Raw genomic sequence first — 20233 nt, forward strand, 5'->3', positions numbered from 1 at the left:
GTAAAACTATTTTCTTCAGTGCAAATCTGTATTCCAAATAAGATGAATGATGGCTAAGTAATGATTCTCCAGGGGACTGGTTTCTCATTTTGTTTGACATGCAGCAAGTAAACAATGCAGGTTAATACTGCCTGCTCTTGTAATTGTATATTTAGATTTCATATCATTCATTTCTCTATGTACAATAAAATCTGGCCTGGCCTGGCCTGGCCCGGCCCAGTCGAAAATTGGGCTCATCGGGCCAGGCCAGGCCAGGCCAGGCCGGGCCAGGCCAGGCCAGAGATTAGAACATGCCCAGCCCATCCCATCCCATCCCATGAGCCCATCCCACGAGCCCATCCCAGGTTTTCCAGGCTGCCGGTTAAGAAACCACTGCATGGCTATCCTATCTGCAGAAATAAGACCCACCAGATATATGATTTTATAATTTATCTGTTCATTGGTTGAGAGATTCCAACAATACTACACTTTTGTTTTCCATCTGTCTGAGTACAGAATGTTAAGCAAAATGCATGAAAAATACTTGAATTTAACAGTTCTTGATTTTGTTTTATTCTTTATGAACACAGCACTGTTTTTAAAAGTAATCATAAAATCATAAATTTATCTGAAAGCAGCATAAAGTTACTGGAATTATAGCTGTAGAAAAAATAAAAAAGGTTTTATGAATAAAAAGCTTTGAGTGCATGGTATAAAGTTTTATGGTACATTCAACTTCATTTGCAAGAACTCAGCCTGCTTTACTCTTGAACTCCACCTATGGTCGTTATAAAACCTCTATCTCCATATGGTATACAATTAATGTGATTGTTTTTGCATAAGCATAAAACTGTAATTCATAGCATTTCTATAATTTCTTTAGTCAATTGCTTAGAAAGATATGCAGTACATCATGTTTCTCTAGTAAGTCTTACCTAATTATATTTGAAATGCAGTTGGTTCGAACTACCTCGAATAAATTTGATGATTTCTTTTTTTCGAGTAGTGAGTTTCGAGTTAAAAAAGTGAGTTTCGAGTTAAAAAAGTGAGTTTTGAGTTAGAAAACTGAGTTTCGAGTTGGAAACGTGAGTTTCGAGTTAAATTTTAAACTCACCCCTGTGGGTTGGAAACGTTGCTTGTGGTGCAGAACTCTCGGGTGAGGAAGCCATCTAACTGGATGGTTGTGCTTGAAAGAATGCATGGAAGGGCACCTGGGATCTTCCTTAAGTACCATGCATGGAGGGGCACCTGGGATCTTCCTTAAGTACCATGCATGGAGGGGCACCTGGGATCTTCCTTTAGTACCATGCATGGAGGGGCACCTGGGATCTTCCTTAAGTACCATGCATGGAGGGGCACCTGGGATCTTCCTTAAGTACCATGCATGGAGGGGCACCTGGGATCTTCCTTAAGTACCATGCATGGAGGGGCACCTGGGATCTTCCTCTGGTACCATGCATGGAAGGGCACCTGGGATCTTCCTTAAGTACCATGCATGGAGGGGCACCTGGGATCTTCCTTAAGTACCATGCATGGAAGGGCACCTGGGATCTTCCTTAAGTACCATGCATGGAAGGGCACCTGGGATCTTCCTTAAGTACCATGCATGGAAGGGCACCTGGGATCTTCCTTAAGTACCATGCATGGAGGGGCACCTGGGATCTTCCTCTGGTACCATGCATGGAAGGGCACCTGGGATCTTCCTTAAGTACCATGCATGGAGGGGCACCTGGGATCTTCCTTAAGTACCATGCATGGAGGGGCACCTAGCGTCTTCCTCTGGTACCATGCATGGAGGGGCACCTGGATCTTCCTTTAGTACCATGCATGGAGGGGCACCTAGGGTCTTCCTCTGGTACCATGCATGGAGGGGCACCTGGGGTCTTCCTCTGGTACCATGTGTGGTGGGGCACCTGGGGTCTTCCTCTGGTACCATGTGTGGTGGGGCACCTGGGGTCTTCCTTTAGTACTATGCATGGAGGGGCACCTGGGGTCTTCCTCTGGTACCATGTGTGGAGGGTCACCTGGGGTCTTCCTCTAGTACCATGCATGGAGGGGCACCTAGGGTCTTCCTTTAGTACCATGCATGGAGGGGCACCTGGAGTCTTCCTTTAGTACCATGCACGGAGGGGCACCTGGGGTCTTCCCCTGGTACCATGCATGGTGGATCACCTGGAGTCTTCCTCTGGTACCATGCATGGAGGGGCACCTAGGGTCTTCCTTTAGTACCATGCACGGAGGGGCACCAGGGGTCTTCCTCTGGTACCATGCATCGGTGGACCACCTGGAGTCTTCCTCTGATGACCCTAGATCGCTAATGAGAATTTCTATTTTTCGATGAGTGTGTTTCGAGTTTTAAAAAAGTGAGTTTTAAGTTAAAAAAGTGAGTTTCGAGTTAAAAAAATGGGTTTCGAGTTAAATTTAAGAAGTGTGTTTTGTGTTCTAAAAAGTGAATTTCGAGTTAAAAAAATGAGTTAAGAGAAGATAAGGGAACCAGAAACTGTGGTTTGAAATGAAATGGTACGGCCTGAAATACATAGTTTGACGTGGTATGCGTTCTAAATCCATGGTTAGACCTCAGATTTTTCTGTTATTTCTCTTTTTATATGTTCTGTTACATTTGTGTATATTCGAGTTTTCTGTTTGTTGGTTAGAACATGACAGATACGCCATGTTCATTTATAATACTTTTTAGCACTGAATTATAAAAGATAATAGGTAAGGGTAGATTTCATGGAAGCACAGCATCACAAACACAGCCTCAGAGCCACGCATTTGCAAAGTAAGCCCATAACAAAAAGAAGATGTAACGGAAAAATATTACAGACGGGTTGCTTCAAAAATCCAACAAGTATAAAATGCTTAATGAGTTTAAATAAAAATCTACAATATATATAAAAAATAAATAACTTTTTAACACGAATATCATTTAGTGCTGGTTTGTGATGCATTTACTCTTTTGACACAGCAGTATATACCGTCATATTTTACGCGGATGCCAAGCATGTTCAAGCTAATAGAACTGTTTTGAAGCACTAATAAGACATTATTGCATCATCTATCAAAGCAAATCTTTTAAACCTTACACTGCTAAATTTCTATAATGAACTTGTCCATCTTTCAATAAGAACAGTACCATTAACTGTAAAATTTAAAGGGATGTTTACCAAAAATATACTGGCTGAATGGCGAACAGTGCAGATCATGATTAGAGAGCACGAATATGCAGGCTGATCATGATCTACACTGGTCACAAAGGCAGAATTAATCGTGTCCAGCCTGGTACATGGCCAAACAAGTTGGAGCGCTTGAACAAGTTGGACTGTACTATATTTCGCTGAACAATTATTAAGTTATACATAAAATTTATTGGTACATCTTAATATCAAAACTTTCAAAACAGCAACATCTAAATTAAAGATACATGATTTTTTTTCAAAATCATGTAAACTACGTAAATGATGTGAATCATAAGGATATTTATTTCTAATTTTAACAGAATTCGCTCATCTGACTTTGACTGTTTGACCTTAATTGTGTATGACACGTTAGATCATAAATGGTTAGATCTGTAGGTTAGTGCCTTTAATACTTTTTCAATAAATGAACCTGAAACACTGTATTGCTTTCTCAAAGGGACTGGACTACAGATTTTGGCTAGAAAAGGACTTCCTTTTAAAACTGAAGGTTTTGTCATATTACGACTTTTATAACGGCATGTTCTAATCTCTGGCCTGGCCTGGCCCGATGAGCTCTATTTTGTACTGGGCCGGGCCAGGCCAGGCCAGGCCAGGCCAGATTTTATTATACATAGACAAATGAATGGCATAAAATCTAAATATACAATTACAATAGCAGGCAGTATTAACATGCATTGTTTACTTGCTGCATGTCAACCAGTCCTCTGGAGAATCATTAATTAGTGGTCATTCATCTTATTTGAAATACAGATTTGCACTGAAGAAAATGGTGTAACTAAATGATAACTACCCATTTTTTCTGTAATTAAATTATTTAAAGTCAACTTTAACACTTGGTTTTAAAACTAATGGCTAATTTCATTGATAAGTTTACCTGCTGCAATATAACTGAATATTTACATGCACTAAGAACACATCTCTATGGGAATTGTAATTACAGGTTGTGTCCTAGACTGGCTGCAGTCCCTATGTTTGTTCTTCTTTACATATATTATAAGTTTTATTCATTAAGAGGGACGTTACTCCAGCAGGTTGTTTCTACATTGATATTTTTTATTGCCCCTGGCTCCGAACATAGGGACTGGTGAAAGTTGGCTTTCAGTGTCTCACAAATATGTGAGACAAATTCCCATTAATTTCTTTTAGTGATTATCAGCAGCTATCACTGTGACATGTTATCTAAGGGTTTCATGTGCTAACCATCATTTAATGAGCCGCAGCTAATTTACTGATTTATGGCCTGCCCCCAGCATGTATAGGCTTATCAGACAACAGGAATGTGCTTCCGTAAGATCTGCGTCGGTATGTCTGCCAGAAGGACGCCTCGTTTCTGTCTGTGCATCAATTTGTTTTAAAATCTGATCTGTACATAAGGCACTTCTACTAACTCGAGAAATGGTTTTGTCAGTGAATATTCCTCTGAAGCTGTGGACTTCATTCTTAAAGACTTTATTACAATGTTCTAGGTCAAGGTCATTTGGATGATTGGAGTCAGCTCTTCCCCTGTGATTTACTGTGCGGTTCCATTTAAGGCGATGCGCCATACGGGCTGTTAACAAAATCTTTGTCTGACACTGTGTCTCTAAGAGACCATATGCATATTTTGGACAGTTTGCTTGTTTATACAAAAGAAACAAGTACTGATTGACAAGCATAATTCTATCTCCATCTGACATGCGCAGAGCATCATTGTGATTACAGCGTAACATGGCCAATGTCAAGCTAAGTTTAGTGTAGTTTAAAATCATATCCTCATCATGATGACTCTCCTGACTACTCAGTTGATTTGTTTGTACAGTTTGGTCATTTTGGGTCAGGATGTCCATGTGCCTTGTTTTCATGTTTCCTTAGACCTGCAGACTGTTTGTAAGATTTTCCGCAATACCGACATTTAAAGGTGTTTGACTGGGGTCCATAATTTGGGAGAGGCTTAATATCAATGCAAACATATTTTTGCAAAAATGACTTAGCTTCTCTCAGTAAATATGATTTCATGGCTGCCGAATCTCCCAATGCCCCTGTATATATATTGTCTTTTGGTTCACTTGCTACATTGTCCATTTGGAAATGGGCTATAGCTCCTGCAATAATGCATGCATCTGTAAATTTGTTTGCCATCAGCTCTGACGCATAGTAATTCCCTGATGGATCTGCAGATACATTTCTTGCATTTGTAATATTTCTTGCGGCAAACAGTGTCCCTATATCGCGTGAAGATACAGTTGAATACAAACTCTGCCACATCACCTGAAAGAAATCAGAAACTAAATTTAGACTTTTTCTTGTTTTGGCTTTGTCAGTTCTTAAAAATTTATACGAAAATGGTTATTAACTTTTACATATTTTGATAGTTATGTTCTTTTTAAGCAGAAAGTCACAAACATTTCTACCATGCAATTTTAAACAAAAAGGTAACTATGTAAGCTTTAACAACCTTTAGAAGTTCGGCTTGGTTGTGGAATTCCTCCATTTTTGGAACCAATCCTTCTAATCGTAATGAAGGTGTTCCATCATCTCGAACTGACATTTGGGCCTGCTTATGTCTTTCAAATGTCAAGTAGTCGCCACCACTGAATTTCCGGGCATATTTGTACTTCTTTCATCATGGCCTGGAACATATTTGTGCATAAACTTACATATGTCTGCCATATCTTCATTCTTTGTTTCATTTTTCTTCAAGACACCCATATTGACCTGAAAAATGCCATTTATATAATTTTGATTTTCGTTCCAATAAAATATTATTCATAGCAGCTGTTGTATTGTATGTTTCATTAATGACAGTTACGGTGAATCTAAGTTAATATATAATACAGACATGATAGTTACAATGATATAGAAATTTTCAATCAGTTAAAGTAGAATTGATAAAGTGTTGATGATAATAATTTATTTTACCCGAACACTTCGTTGTTTCGTTTCTGTCATATGGGGATGATCAATAAATTCAGGTATTGTGCTCGTGAATGGTCCAAAGAATGGTATATACTGGCACCATTTTTTTGCTACAAGGAATGCAAAATTATCAAACATTTTGTCCTTTTCTGTTTGACTTGGTAGCAGTTGTGAAAACAAAACTGCTGCAGGGTCTTGTAACTGTTTTGAATTATCAAATTCATTTCCACTAATTCTGTTTAAATATGCACACAGCTGATACATATGCTGATCTTTGTTTTTGTTAGTAACTGTCATTTGTCTTACTTTTGTTACTATGTCAATATTGTCCCCTACAAAATAGTACCCTGGGTGCATATTCTGTCTGTGATTTTGTAGCTCAGTTTCCAGAGAAATGAGTTCAAACTGCAGGTCTGTTGTATCAGCACCTCCAGCCCCACAAAGGTCAATCGTGTCCTTCAGATACTGAAGCTGGTGCATAATTTGAATTTCAGTTTCACTGTCAGTATAACTGCTGTTTTGCCATGTAAGTAACTCCTCATCCCATTTGTTAGCAAGACTATCAGTCATTTCAAGCGCTGTCCTGTAACTGTGACAATCACTCATGGCTTGTAATCTGGCAAAAACCTGACTTTTTTATCCCACCTTTAAGAAGCACTATATCATTAATAACTTGCATGGCTTTCATGTTCATATTATACAAATGCAAAAGTTTACTGCCAGCGGAAATTTGACCATACAGTAGATTCTCAGATTTTTTTACTTTATTTCTTTTCTCAGATCGAATATTTGTGGAAGAATATTTCAAAAATTTGTAAAAGGTTGGAGCCCTTTCCTTCCACTCATCCGCAATTTTTGAAAATGAAAAGTCTAAAAGACTGGTTTTGTCACTGTCCCTTAGAACGCTATTTCCTTCTTTTGAACATAATCCTTGTATTTCCAGTTTCAAGTTTTCAAATAACATGTCACTCATCCCATTACATAATGTCTCATTTTTCTGTAAATATTCCAAGCTTCTGTCTAAATCCCCATCTTGTAGTGCCTCTATTAGATCTGAAAACTCTGTTCTAGCAGAAGCACCCAGACATTGTCCATAAGCATCATCATCCTTCAATTAAAAAATATCACTCTGTTTTTATGACAACATTTTATTAACTTTCAACAAAAAATAATAGATTCTGCCTTGATTTTATAAAGGAATAAGAGTAAGTTATTCTTATATAATTGAGCCGCACCATGAGAAAACCAACATAGTGCATTTGCGACCAGCAAGGATCAAGACCAGCCTGCGCATCTGCGCAGTCTGGTCACAATCCATACTGTTCGCTTTCAAACCCTATTTCAATTAAAGAAACCGTTGGCGAACAGTATGAATCCTGACCAGACTGCGCGGATGCATCTTGATTGCAAATGCATTATATTGGTTTTCTCATGGTGCGGCTCATATAACATTAATACAGATCTAATGAAGCAAGCATTTGTATTTTGGAAATATAAAGTTTGCTTACTTTGCAAGCATCTTTTCTGTGAGCTTACTTTGATATTTTGTTACTTAGCCTTTAAATTGTCAAAAAACAACAACAAATCCATACTGCCAACTTTATATTTAGCCGGCTTCATAACAAAATATCTTGTAACTTTGCATACTTAAACTACTTAATGTTGCCATAGGAATGGGTTTTTTTTTTTAATTTTCACACAAAGAAAACAACAAAACTGTATTTTCCACAAAAAAAAAAAATGTCTAGTTCTTACTAAGACATATGTTCAAACGAGATGAAAAAATATATAGCTGCCAGCTATCTCTGCTCCATATTTAATTTATAAGAAATTGTACTTTTTAAATTATCACATGATCCACATTTTATAATTGTCAGCAAATGTTTGATACAATATGAAATAAAAGGATGTGCATTCTGCACTCTATCTGTAAATATTATCTTGTACTAAAGATATCCTCTGTGTGTTTTGCAGCGGCGGAGTAGGGGTGATATCAGAAGTCATTTCAGTAACATACCGCTAAGGGTCTAATGTATAAGTTTATGTTAATATTTGGCATGAGAAAACTGTATGAAAAAAATTACTTTATAAGTTGAATCTATATCTATATTACCTCAGTGTTGGTTGATGCTGTTTCTACTTCGCTGCTCCCCTCTGTAGAAAAAAGTGCTTTGCGTTTAGTGTTATGACTACTGTCCATAGATAACCGCTTGAATTTTTTAACTCCATGGCTCTGTATTAATTCGTTTCTGGATTTATCATAAGTTTCTTTAGTCATACGTAGCGATTTATCGGTGTTGTAGAGCTTTTTAGCACAATTTCTACAACAAATTTCGCTGTGGTCATCTTCCGAAATATTAATACCCAGAAGTCGCTCAATTATGTACCATAAGTCTGTTTTTTCTTCACCATGAAACAAGCGCTGTCTTTCTTTTCTATTTTCTTTCATTTCTCCACATAAAATACATTTGAACTTTTTTGATGTAGGGGTCAATTTTACCATAACACTTTCTTTAGTTGGAGTTTCCATAATTAGCATTTAATAAAACCTAAAATTCTTAAAAAGATCCTGAGTTTATGTTAATTCCAAATAATTATCCACATACATTTTCACACTTGCATTTACTAGTTAACAGTTGAATCATGAATGGGCTCAATATCATACTCTTTTCCCCGAAAATAACAACATCTTTGATGTTTTCTCAAATGACCCTTATCAAATTGGTAGGGAGAACTTGTCATTAGGTAGGATAGTTAATTGCCTTACAATTGATACGGTTCTCAGTAGTTTAACTGTTTACAGGGGTAATCTAGAGTTACACTGGCCAACTTTCACCAGGCTGTATGGTTCAGCCATCAGACAAAATGTGCTATTTTAGAGGCTTAAAATTTTATTATAAAATGTTTGCATTATTTATATAAAAATAACCATGCAGCCAGGGAGCCAGGCTAGCTGTAACAATACATGTACAGATAAAAATGATCCAGATACAAATACACCCCAATAAATCACTGTTGTGACCACCTGTCCTCCCATAACTCTACAGGGCCCAGGAATTTTTACTGCTATGGTGATAAGGTTAATTGCTTCACAAGTAAGCAGGGGCCCTAGTAGTTTCTACTAGGAAAACTGGGCAAAAGGAACATGCTGTACTCTGCTTCTGTCGTTTAATATTATGTGCTTGTAATTTTATGTCAAGAGTAAGAGGGAAGTTTGTGGTATCATTAAAGATTGAATTTAGCTAACTAGGATTTCTTTATTATGTATCAGTAAGTAACTGAAGGTGCTCAGCATTCCTTTTTTGTGTGGGTTTGTTGAAAACAGTATAATATTTTTATAGCAGTTGATAAGTTATTCTGTTGTTAATTTTCATACATTTAGAATTACTCATTACTATATAGATTGTCATTTATCTCTAACTTTGTGCATATTAAAATTCATATCAATAATCTCTACATTTTTTGTTACACCTGATAAAATCTCACAAGACAATATCTGCCTTACCCTTACAAATATTGAGATCCAACATAGATAATATCTGCCTGAACCCCTCAGATATTGAAACCCCTCATAGCTAACATCAGTCTACACCATTACAAATATTGAAATCCCTTACACACATTGATATCCACCATAGATGATATCTGACCACACCCATGCACTATTAGTTACACTGCTTGTTGGTGACAGGATACGGGATATACGCTGTCGAGGAAATCCATATCAGGTGAGAGTGAAGCTCGAGCCTGATATGGATTTTTGAGACAGCGTATATCCCGTATCCTGTCACCAGCAAGCTGTGTATCGATTTTATCTTACCGACTACCCTTTACTTACATGCTATAATCAACACATTTTGTAAATTAACAAAGCTACTTACAGTGCAGACTGGAATCTTACTATCATTTGTTTGGTCATCATGTTTTGTTTATAGTTGATTTACACCAGCCATAAAATGCACAATGACCTGTGTTTTGGTTAAATCACAAAACACAAAAGCTCATTTACACAGGTTTAGAGCTGGTTTAGATCAGAAACACTAAAAAAACTTCTTGTTCCATCCTTCGAAAGTCACCAGATTTTATGATGTCACAAATGTCTTGATGCTTCGGTTTTCATCCCGTTTCCTGTTAAATCATTTATCTTGCACGTAGATTAAATGATCCTACAACAAACTGCTGAGTGACAAATATGTCAGTTCCTTTATTTTACGATAATTTAACTTAAAACAAGATTACAACGTCCGTGTATCCTATTCAGAGTTATTCCGCTTTTACGGCTAACTTTTGTCAAACTTCATGAGCCTCAACTTAAGTAGGATGAAATCGGCAAGAAAACACTAAATTTACTCTCGGAAACGGTACTATCGCTGGAGCTAATAATCTGACTTGATTCAATTATGCCAGCAAGAAATGCAAGAAACTTGTAGGAGGCAAGATAAATACTGATATCCATCATAGCTGATATATGCCCACACCCATGATATCCATCATAGGTGATATCTGCCCACACCCATGCACACATTGATATCCATCATAGGTGATATCTGCCCACACCCATGATATCCATCATAGGTGATATCTGCTCACACCCATGCACACATTGATATCCATCATAGGTGATATCTGCCCACACCCATGCACATACTGATATCCATCATAGGTGATATCCGCCCACACCCATGCACATACTGATATCCATCATAGGTGATATCTGCCCACACCCATGATATCCAGCATAGATGATATCTGCCCACACCCATGCACATATTGATATCCATCATAGGTGATATACCCCCACACCATGCACATATTGATATCCATCATAGGTGATATCTGCCCACACCAATAATATCCATCATAGGTGATATCTGACCACACCCATGCATATACTGATATCCATCATAGGTGATATCTGCCCACACCCTTGCACATATTGATATCCATCATAGGTGATATCTGCCCGCACCCATGCACATATTAATTAAATTTTCATCATAGGTGATATCTGACCACACCCTTGCACATATTGAAATCACTCATCAGCTTAAAATTTTACAAAAATCCCATAGGTGATATCTGACCACACCCATGCACATATTGATATCCATGTAGATATTATCTGCCTATGCCCTCACAAATATTGAAATCTATAGGTAATATCTACCTGCATTTTACAAGTATTGAAATCCCTCATATTCCACATAGCCTATATCAGCTGTTACCCTTACAAATATTAAAATCTTAGTAATAAGGATCTCTTCAAATTAAAATTGAATGTGTCTTATTTACAGATTTTTGAAGAAATTTGACACTTTAGGCTGTACATTCTTAATGACTTGTGAAATATTTCTTTGCAGGAAGAAGAGACGTATGAGGTCCCGGACTCGGACGATTCAGAGGTATAGTAAATTACATTTAAGACATTTATATACATGAGGACAGCAACGTAACTTCCATAGAGCAAATAATACAGGCAATGTGAACAGTAGTCTTTGCTCTAGAGAGGTTTCTTTTACTAAGAATTTTAACCAACAGAAAATAAAAATGTCTGTCTTAGTTGGGGTGCTTGTTCATTAGAGATGTTAACAGAGGTTTTCTCACTTATCGGACAGAAAAATCTCTATTTTTAGAAATGCTGGAAAATCTTATCTCACATGGGTTATCTCACACTCCTGTGACGGACTACTTCATGCACTGAATAAACATATTATTTATGTAAAATAATTAAAAATCAGGTACTTTTATTTTTTCTCTCCGTTCCTTATAGTGTATTTCTCGATTCAAAATTCATTACTTTATGATAAGAACGTACCGTTACGCTACAAACGATAAAACTAAAGCAGAACTTTGTTATTGTGCGTCACTGAAATGTCATGACGTCACTTCTGCTTACGGGCGTCAGTTTCCCGCGTTTTAATTAGTTCCATATTTTCATGCTTGTTTTTATTATTTCTGTTGTTGTAATTTTTTGTAAGTGAGAAATAGAATCCATCATTGGTGTTCGGTGAAGATCAGAAATCCAAACCCTCGGGCGCACCGATCAAGTCTTAAACTCGGCACAGCCTCGTTTAAGACTTGAGCGGAGCGCCCTCGGGTTGGGATTTCCCGATCTTCACCGAAGACCAATGACGGATTCTCTATATCCTTAACATCATAACAGCTTTGTTGTTGTTATTCACAACATAATTTATAAGAAAGCTAAAAAGGAGTCCACATATGTGTCAGTGAAGTTAAATAATATACGGTATCAAGTTCTTATTTTTATAAATTTACTGAATAAAGTAATAAGGGTGCACTTTCGTAGAAATATATTAGAGCAGATTAAAATTCAAAGTGTTGAATATGTTTGAAATTGACTCTTACATTTGCAGTTTTGTTTGCAGTGTCTGACATAAACAGATTTTGCTATTTCAGTCTTGTAATGCAATGAATGCTAACAGGTTGGACTGTAATGTTTGTAATGAATTAAGTGTTTAAGATTTATATAACCCATACTACAGGAGCAAGATGATTATCTAGATATGGACCCTGATAATGCTGGACCTCCAAGTCAACAAGCACCGGTATAATCTATAGTTTAACCTTAGAGCTTCAGCATGCTTTCAATAAAATCTTTCTCCAGATTTGTTAACTCTGTTTGATTGTTTCGTATACCAAAAATAAGTTAACATGCTGTGCCATTTGTGAGAAGGCTTTGTGTTGAGATTTTGCTATTGATTAGAGTAAAAAAGAATCTTTAGGCTATTTATACACAATAGTATTATATCCAAATTGATACGTATTGATATGCTGTGGATTAGACTGGAAAGTCTTTATATTGTTTTCAACACTAAATGCATGACCTCCAGAGTTCTCTATAGCTCAGTGGTTAGTGCACAAAGGTCACAGGTTCACGCTTTGCGTAAGAATGGGTTCTCTTTATAAAGATACTAATAGTCTTTCTAGTGTGACTTTAAATTCAGGTCGTGTTTAGGTGCTTTACACCCTACACATTAAAAAACCAGGGAAGTTTCTGGAATTGAGCATCTTCTGTATCTTATGCTATCTGCTGAAATCTAAATTACTAACAGAAGTACAGTATATGGGCAGCTTGGGATGACAATAAATATTTCCCAGTGAATTATTTGGCATGATTGTTACTTCAGGTTTTAAGGTAAAAATGGAATGTTTCTTCTAGTTGTTATTAGTCCCCCTCTGGTTGGAAGTAAGTTTCAGGAACTATAGGATTGCACTTTTCCGCCATTCTGTTATTCCATCTACCCGCACTTTCATGTCAAGTCATCACTCTGTCATTCATCATTTCAGTATTATGTAACCCAGATATTCCTTATTGATTTATATGATGTGTCTTGCACAAACTCAGTGTTCCCTGTAATAATACAATATGTCTTGCACAACTTTCAGACCACTAGCTTAAAGGTCAAGGTCATACTTGGGAGTTCAGACACTAACTTGGTCTTATCATGGTCTGTTTCATGTCAGGTCCAGAACTCTGTCAGCCATTGAGGGATACAATATCACTTGGCACAAAAGTTCCCAATAATCAATCAGTCTGCATTAGTGTCTTGTGCAACACCCAGATCTCTAGCTCAAAGATCAAGTTCTCATTTGGTTCAGCCCGTAACTCTGTCATCCATTAAGGGATTTGAAAAGTTTTACTTCAAAATGAGATGACCTGTCTTGCACAACACCCAGATGCCTAGTCTTGTCCGGTCCATAACTCTGTCATCCATCAAGAGATTTTTATTTTTATATGGCACAAATGTTTCTCTTAATGAGACCACTTATATTGCTCAATGCCCTGACCTCTAGCTCAAAGGTCAATGTCAGTGTTTTCTTTTACTGTTCAGTCAGTAACTCTGTTTTAGAGATGTTCCCATAATGAGACAACAATCTTGTGCAACACCAAAACCTTAGCTTGAAGGTCAAGGTCAAATTTGGAGGTCAACAAACAATAGTTCCTATGCAGTCCATAACTATGTCATCCATGAAAGGATTTTTATATTATCTGGCACAAATGTTACCTATAATGAGGGGAACTGTCATGCACAATATCCAGATCCCTAGCTCAAAGGTCAAGATCTCACTTTGAGGAAGATTTTTTTTCCTGTGTGGTGTGTCATCCATCAAAGGGTTTTAATTTAACTGGGTAAAAATTTTCCCATATTGAGACCATGTGTCATGCACAACATGCAGATCCCTGGCTCAAAGGTTAAGGTCACACTTGGTGTTTTCCTGTCCAATCTATAAAATATTTTAGATCTGTTTTCTTGTCCTGTCTGTGGCTTTTTCGACCATGAAAAATTGTGATGTTTATTTTTGTAATTAGTTCCCAAGTGTATTTGTATATTTATAGGTGTTATAAGCAATCAGCAACTGTAGATTTTATATCCAAATTTGAATCCAAACATACATTTTAACACGTTGTAGCACAATATTATAGCTGAATATTGTATACCAGTATATACCATTAACAGATATCAGTAGAGATAATAAGTCACCTTCAAGTATGGGTCTTTAATACTGCATTCACTTCTCTGTCTTTGATTTTTAGCTCACCTGAGCCAAAGGCTCATGGTGAGCTTTTGTGACCACTCAATGTCCGTCGTCCTTCGTCCGTCCGTCAACATTTTCTAAAAAAAATCTTCTTCTTGAAAACCACTGGGCAGAATTACACCAAACTTCACAGGAATGATCCTTGGGTGGCCCACTTTCAAAAGTGTTCAAAGAATTGAATTCCAAGCGGAACACTGGCTGTCATGGCAACCGAAAGGAAAAACTTAAAAAATCTTCTTGTCTAAAACCACAGTTCATAGGGCTTTTATATTTGGTATGGAGCATCATCTAGTGGTGCTCTACCAAGATTGTTCGAATTATCCCCCTAGGGTCAAATATGGCCCTACCCTGGGGGTCACATGGTTTACATAGACTTATATAGGGAAAACTTTGGAAATCTTTTTATCCAAAACCACAGGTCCTAGGGCTTTGATATTTGATGTGTAGCATCATCTAGTGGTCCTCTACCAAGATTGTCTTAACTATTTTCCTAGGGTCTAATATGGCTCTGCTCTTGGGGTCACATGATTTACATAGACTTATATAGGGGAAAACTTTGAAAATGTTCTTGTCAAAAACCACAGGGCCTAGGGCTTTGATATTTGGTGTGTGGCATCATCTAGTGGTCCTTTACCAAGATTGTTCAAATTATGCCCCTGGGGTAAAAAGAGGCCCTGCCCCAGGGGTCCCAAGTTTTACATAGACTTGTATAGGAAAAAAACTTTAAAAATCTTCTTGTCTTAAACCACAAGACGTAGGCTTTTGATATTTGGTATGTAGCATTGCCTGGTGGTCCCCTACTAAGATTATTCAAATTATTACCCTGGGGTGGAAAGAGGCCCTGCCCTGGGGTTCCCAATTATACATAGACTTATATAGGAAAAAAACTTTAAAAATCTTCTTGTCTGAAACCACAAGATCTAGGCCTTTGATATTTAGTATGTAGCATTTCCTTATGGTCCTCTACCAAGATTGTTCAAATTATTACCCAGGGGTGAAAAGTTGCCCCACCCCGGGTTCTCAAGTTTTACATAGACTTATATAGGAATTTTAAAAAAAAAATCTTCTTGTCTGAAAGTTCAAGGCCTAGGCCTAGGCCTTTGATACTTGGTATGTAGCATTGCCTAGTGGTTCTCTAACTAGAATATTCAAATTATGCCCCTGGGTGAATAGAGGCCCTACCCCAGGCGTCACTTGTTATATGAGTTATATAGGAAAAATACTAAAAATTTTCTGATCATATTTCCTAGACTGTTTTATTATAATTACCTGATGACCCCAAGTAATTAGGGTTCACTTGACTTTGACCTACTGACCTCCTTTTTAGCTCACCTGTCACGTAGTGACAAGGTGAGTTTTTGTGATCGTCCGTCGATCGTCCGTCGTCCGTCCGTCCACAATTTCAACACAATAGAGACCACATTTTTTATTTGATTTTAATCATACTTGCACTAAACTTGTATGGGCATGATATTTTTGTTCCTTTCGAAAACTGGCCAGATCTCGTCGTGGGTTCCAGAGTTATGGCCCTTTAAAGGGCCAAAATTTGCTATTTTTGGCTTGTGAACACGATAGGACAACATTTTGCAATCAACTTTGATCAAACTTGCACACAACTTGTATTGGTATAATATCTCGGTTCCTTTCAAAAACTGGCCAAATCCCATCATGAGTTCCAGAGTTATGGCCCCTTAAAGGGCCAAAATTTGCCATTTTTGGCTTGTGAACACGATAGAGACCACATTTCGCAATCAACTTTAATAAAACTTGCACACAAGTTGTATTGGCGTAATATCTCGGTTTCTTTTCAAAAACTGGCTGGATCCCATCATGGGTTTCAGAGTTATGGCCCCTTAAAGGGCCAAAATTTGCTGTTTTTTGCTTGTGAACACGATAGAGACAACATTTTGCAATCAACTTTAATCAAACTTGCACACAACTTGTATTGGCATAATATCTTGGTTCCTTCCAAAAACTGGCCAGATCCCATCATGGGTTTCAGAGTTATGGCCCCTTAAATGGCCAGAATCGGCTATTTTTGGCTTGTGAACACGATAGAGACAACATTTTGCAAGCAACTTAATCAAACTTGCACACAACTTATATTGGCGTAATATCTCGGTTCCTTTCGAAAACTGGCCAGATCCCATAATGGGTTCCAGAGTTATGGCCCCTTAAAGGTCCAAAATTTGCTATTTTGGCTTTTGCAGCCATATAGAGACTTCATTTATGGTTTGATTTGATACAAACTTGCAAAATATCTTCAGCAACAATAAATCTTGGATGTCAGATCCAGTCATCGTTTCTGGAGTTATTTTATATCTGGTTACCTCCCCTGATTTTAATCAAAATGGATTTATATCAGTAAGTACTTATAGGACTCATATGAAATTTCATTATTGTCATTAGTTGGACTCAGACAATCAGGGTAGATAACTATGGACTAATTAAATGTCAAATTACCTCCCTTTATTTCAAATTAAAATGGGTATATCTCCGTAACTAATGAAGATACTGATCTGAAATTTCATTTATGCCATCAGATGAACTTGGACAATCAGTGAAGATACATATTGACTGAATTTTTGACAAATTACCTCCCTTTGTTTTTTATGTAAATGAATATACCTAGTAGATTCTAATGAGATTGGTTTGAAATGTTATTTATGTCTTCCATGGTAAGAAAGTTCTACTTTTACTTACGTTTCTAATATATTGTTGTAAAGGCTTGTACTCTGTATCTTCTACATGCATATACCAATGCATGATTACCTCCCCTGATTTTAATCAAAATGGAATTATCTCAGTAAGTATTTATAGGACTCATTTGAAATTTCATTGTTGTCATTAGTTGGACTGAGACAATCAGGGTAGATAACTATGGACTGATTTTATGTCAAATTACCTCCCTTTGTTTCAAATTAAAATGGGTGTATCTCAGTAACCAATGAAGATACTGAATTGAAATGTCATTTTTGCCATCAGATGGACTCGGATAATCAGGGTAGATAACTTTTGACTGAATTTTTGACAGATTACCTCCCTTTATTTTATGTAAATGAATATACTTCTGCAGCATCTAATGAGATTGGTTTTAAATGTTATTTAAGTCTTCCAGGGTAAGGAATAGTCAAGCTAGTACAAAAATGTAGCATTTGAGCCTAGGACCCTCAAACCTGGTATGGAGATTGGCCCTGACTAGTATGTGACCCATAGGTCAAAAAGGACTGTTACAAGAAAATATTTATCCTGATGCTATTTAATGTAATGTGTATGCCTATGTGATCTATGTCAAAGCTTGATCTTATCATTAAGAGCTATGGTACTCATGTGAGCGATATAGGGCCATCATGGCCCTCTTGTTTGTTTTTTAAGATTGAGCCTTGAAATTTGGATGACAAATACAGTTTTGCAAACCGATCTTAATACTGACTTGCAGTGACAATGAATGTGACATACTGATCTTAATATTTTAGCATCAGTTTGACTTTTGAAACATGTAGCTCATATTAGTCAGGTGAGCGATCCAGGGTCATCATGACCCTCTTGTTTCAGTTTGGGTAATTGATATGCCCTCTTGTTGTATTCTTGTTTTTGCATTGTCACATGTTTATTGCCACTGTTCCCTCTTAAATCATCAAAAACATCTCTAAACATATTATCATTTTGTGTTAGACAAAGAAAGTCATTTTCTGTACCCCAAAAGTTAGGTTATTTTGTGTAAGACAAGGATAATTCTGTCTGCATCTCTTCATCTGTATGCCTGTACATGTACTTAAAATACAGTTGAAACTCGATATCTCAAACTTCATGCTTATCTCAAAATTCTGGCTAACTTGAAGATATCTTCAAGTTTCCAAAACGGGTGTACAAAATATCATTTTAAGTCAAATTTCGGCTATATCGAAGTAAAACACTTGATGCCTTGGAATATGAGATATGGAGTTTTAACTGTATATATTTATTCAACCTGATGTAACAATACTTTCAGTTACAACATTTACGTAAATACAGATTTGAATACATCTCAAATACAGCAATATTTTTGTGTATTTTTGTAAAGATTATATCTGCAGGAGAAGAAGAGTTCACACTACGTATAATTTCCATATGTTTAAGTAAATATATAATGAAAATACTAAAGTCTTGCTTCATTGCTGCAGGATTATTTAGATATTACAGATGAAAATTTTGGTTTGCCAAAGAAACAAAGCTTGGTAAATTAACGTTGCATCCAAACCTCAGTTCATACTAACCTCTGTCTTGTATGTAAAGGAGTTAATTATATTGCTTTCCCTGTTAGCAGCTTTATGCACCTTCTCACATTTACTTGTGATACATTTTATGGCACTGCATTAGTGCATTCCCTTACCAATTCTAAATTGTGTTCTCAGCAGCTACATGCAGTCTTTCATGTTTCGTCATGCTTTACAACATACATGCAACCCCATTTATCCTCATAACAATATGTGGAGCACATAAACTTTAATGGTCCCTACCATAAAAGAACTTTAAGTGCACTTTGTGCGCTTATATGCACCATAACTGTGTGCAGGCATGCAAAGTGCACCTTCAGCGATATTTGATCATATTTTATTTATGTAGCCTCGCTCACAGCACGACGCATTTTGTTAGAAAGTGAATAAAATACTTTAATCAGAAAATCATGTTTGTCATGATTTTGTATGTTAGTACCTTTGGTATATAATACAGAAAGGTGTAACAGAAAAAGGCAAGGGAATGAAATAAGAACCCCTCCTTTGTTGGCTGCCATTTTGAGTATTAATCAAGTTCCAGTTATGAAATCACAGGAATGATGTTCTTATAAATGAAAACAAAAACAAACACCAACTACAGCTGTCAAATGTCAAGTTAAGATTTTAGCTCACCTGAGTACGAAGTGCTCAAGGTGAGCTTTTTTGATCGCCCTGTGTCCATCATCAGTCGGCTGTCCATCGTCAACAATTTGACTGTTAACACTCTAGAGGTCACAATTTTGGCCTAATCTTAATGAAACTTGGTCAGATAGTTACCCTCAATAAAATCTTGGATGAATTTGATATTGGGTCATCTGGGGTGAAAAAACTAGGTCACCAGGTCAAATCAAAGGAAAAGCTTGTTAACACTCTAGAGGTCACAATTTTGGCCCAATCTTAATGAAACTTGGTCAGAATGTTACAATCAATAAAATTTGGACGAGTTTGATATTGGGTCATCTGGAATCAAAAACTAGGTCACCAGGTCAAATCAAAGGAAAAGCTTGTTAGCACTCTAGAGGTCACTGTTTTGACCCAATCTTAATGAAACTTGGTTAAAATGTTACCCTCAATAAAATCTTGGACGAGTTCCATATTGGGTCATCTAGAGTCAAAAACTAGGTCACCAGGTCAAATCAAAGGAAAACTTGTTAACACTCTAGAGGCCACCTTTATGACTATATCTTCTTGAAACTTAGTCAGAATGTTACTCTTGATGATCTTTAAGTCAGGTTAGAATCTGGGTCATGTGGGATAAAAAACTAGGTCACCAGGTCAAATCAAAGGTAAAGCTTGTTAACACTCTAGGGGCCACATTTATGACTATATCTTAATGAAACTAAG

General features: G+C 36.9%; 2 protein-coding genes across 10 annotated transcripts in view; one reads left to right on the forward strand and one right to left on the reverse strand.

Annotated features, from left to right (window-relative positions):
• Positions 1–20233, forward strand: part of LOC123546976 (lymphocyte cytosolic protein 2-like) — a 212788-nt gene that overhangs the window by 155135 nt on the left and 37420 nt on the right. For 6 of the 9 annotated variants that reach the window (XM_045333676.2, XM_045333681.2, XM_045333679.2 and 3 more), the window contains 3 exons: positions 11435–11476; positions 12578–12640; positions 18797–18850. In XM_045333676.2, the coding sequence (XP_045189611.2) occupies positions 11435–11476; positions 12578–12640; positions 18797–18850 (159 nt within the window). The remainder of the gene's footprint in view (positions 1–11434; positions 11477–12577; positions 12641–18796; positions 18851–20233) is intronic. The other 3 variants (XM_045333678.2, XM_045333677.2, XM_045333682.2) reach the window with 3 other exon arrangements.
• LOC123565422 (uncharacterized) lies at positions 6117–9008 on the reverse strand. The gene is made up of 2 exons (XM_045359290.2): positions 8188–9008; positions 6117–7182 (listed from the first exon to the last, which is right to left on the reverse strand). The coding sequence occupies exons 1-2, from the start codon at positions 8611–8613 to the stop codon at positions 6673–6675; spliced, it is 936 nt and encodes a 311-aa protein (XP_045215225.2). The 5' UTR covers positions 8614–9008; the 3' UTR covers positions 6117–6672.

Source organism: Mercenaria mercenaria, chromosome 9, assembly GCF_021730395.1.
Source record: "Mercenaria mercenaria strain notata chromosome 9, MADL_Memer_1, whole genome shotgun sequence".
NCBI lineage: Eukaryota > Metazoa > Mollusca > Bivalvia > Venerida > Veneridae > Mercenaria > Mercenaria mercenaria.

Bases quoted from the DNA above. Each gene is read 5' to 3' on its own strand.
- LOC123565422 (XM_045359290.2), bottom strand. From the start codon at position 8,613: ATGCTAATTATGGAAACTCCAACTAAAGAAAGTGTTATGGTAAAATTG. The intron at 7,183-8,187 runs GTAATATAGATA...TTTTAATTGAAG, and splicing joins CAGCATCAACCAACACTGAG to GATGATGATGCTTATGGACA.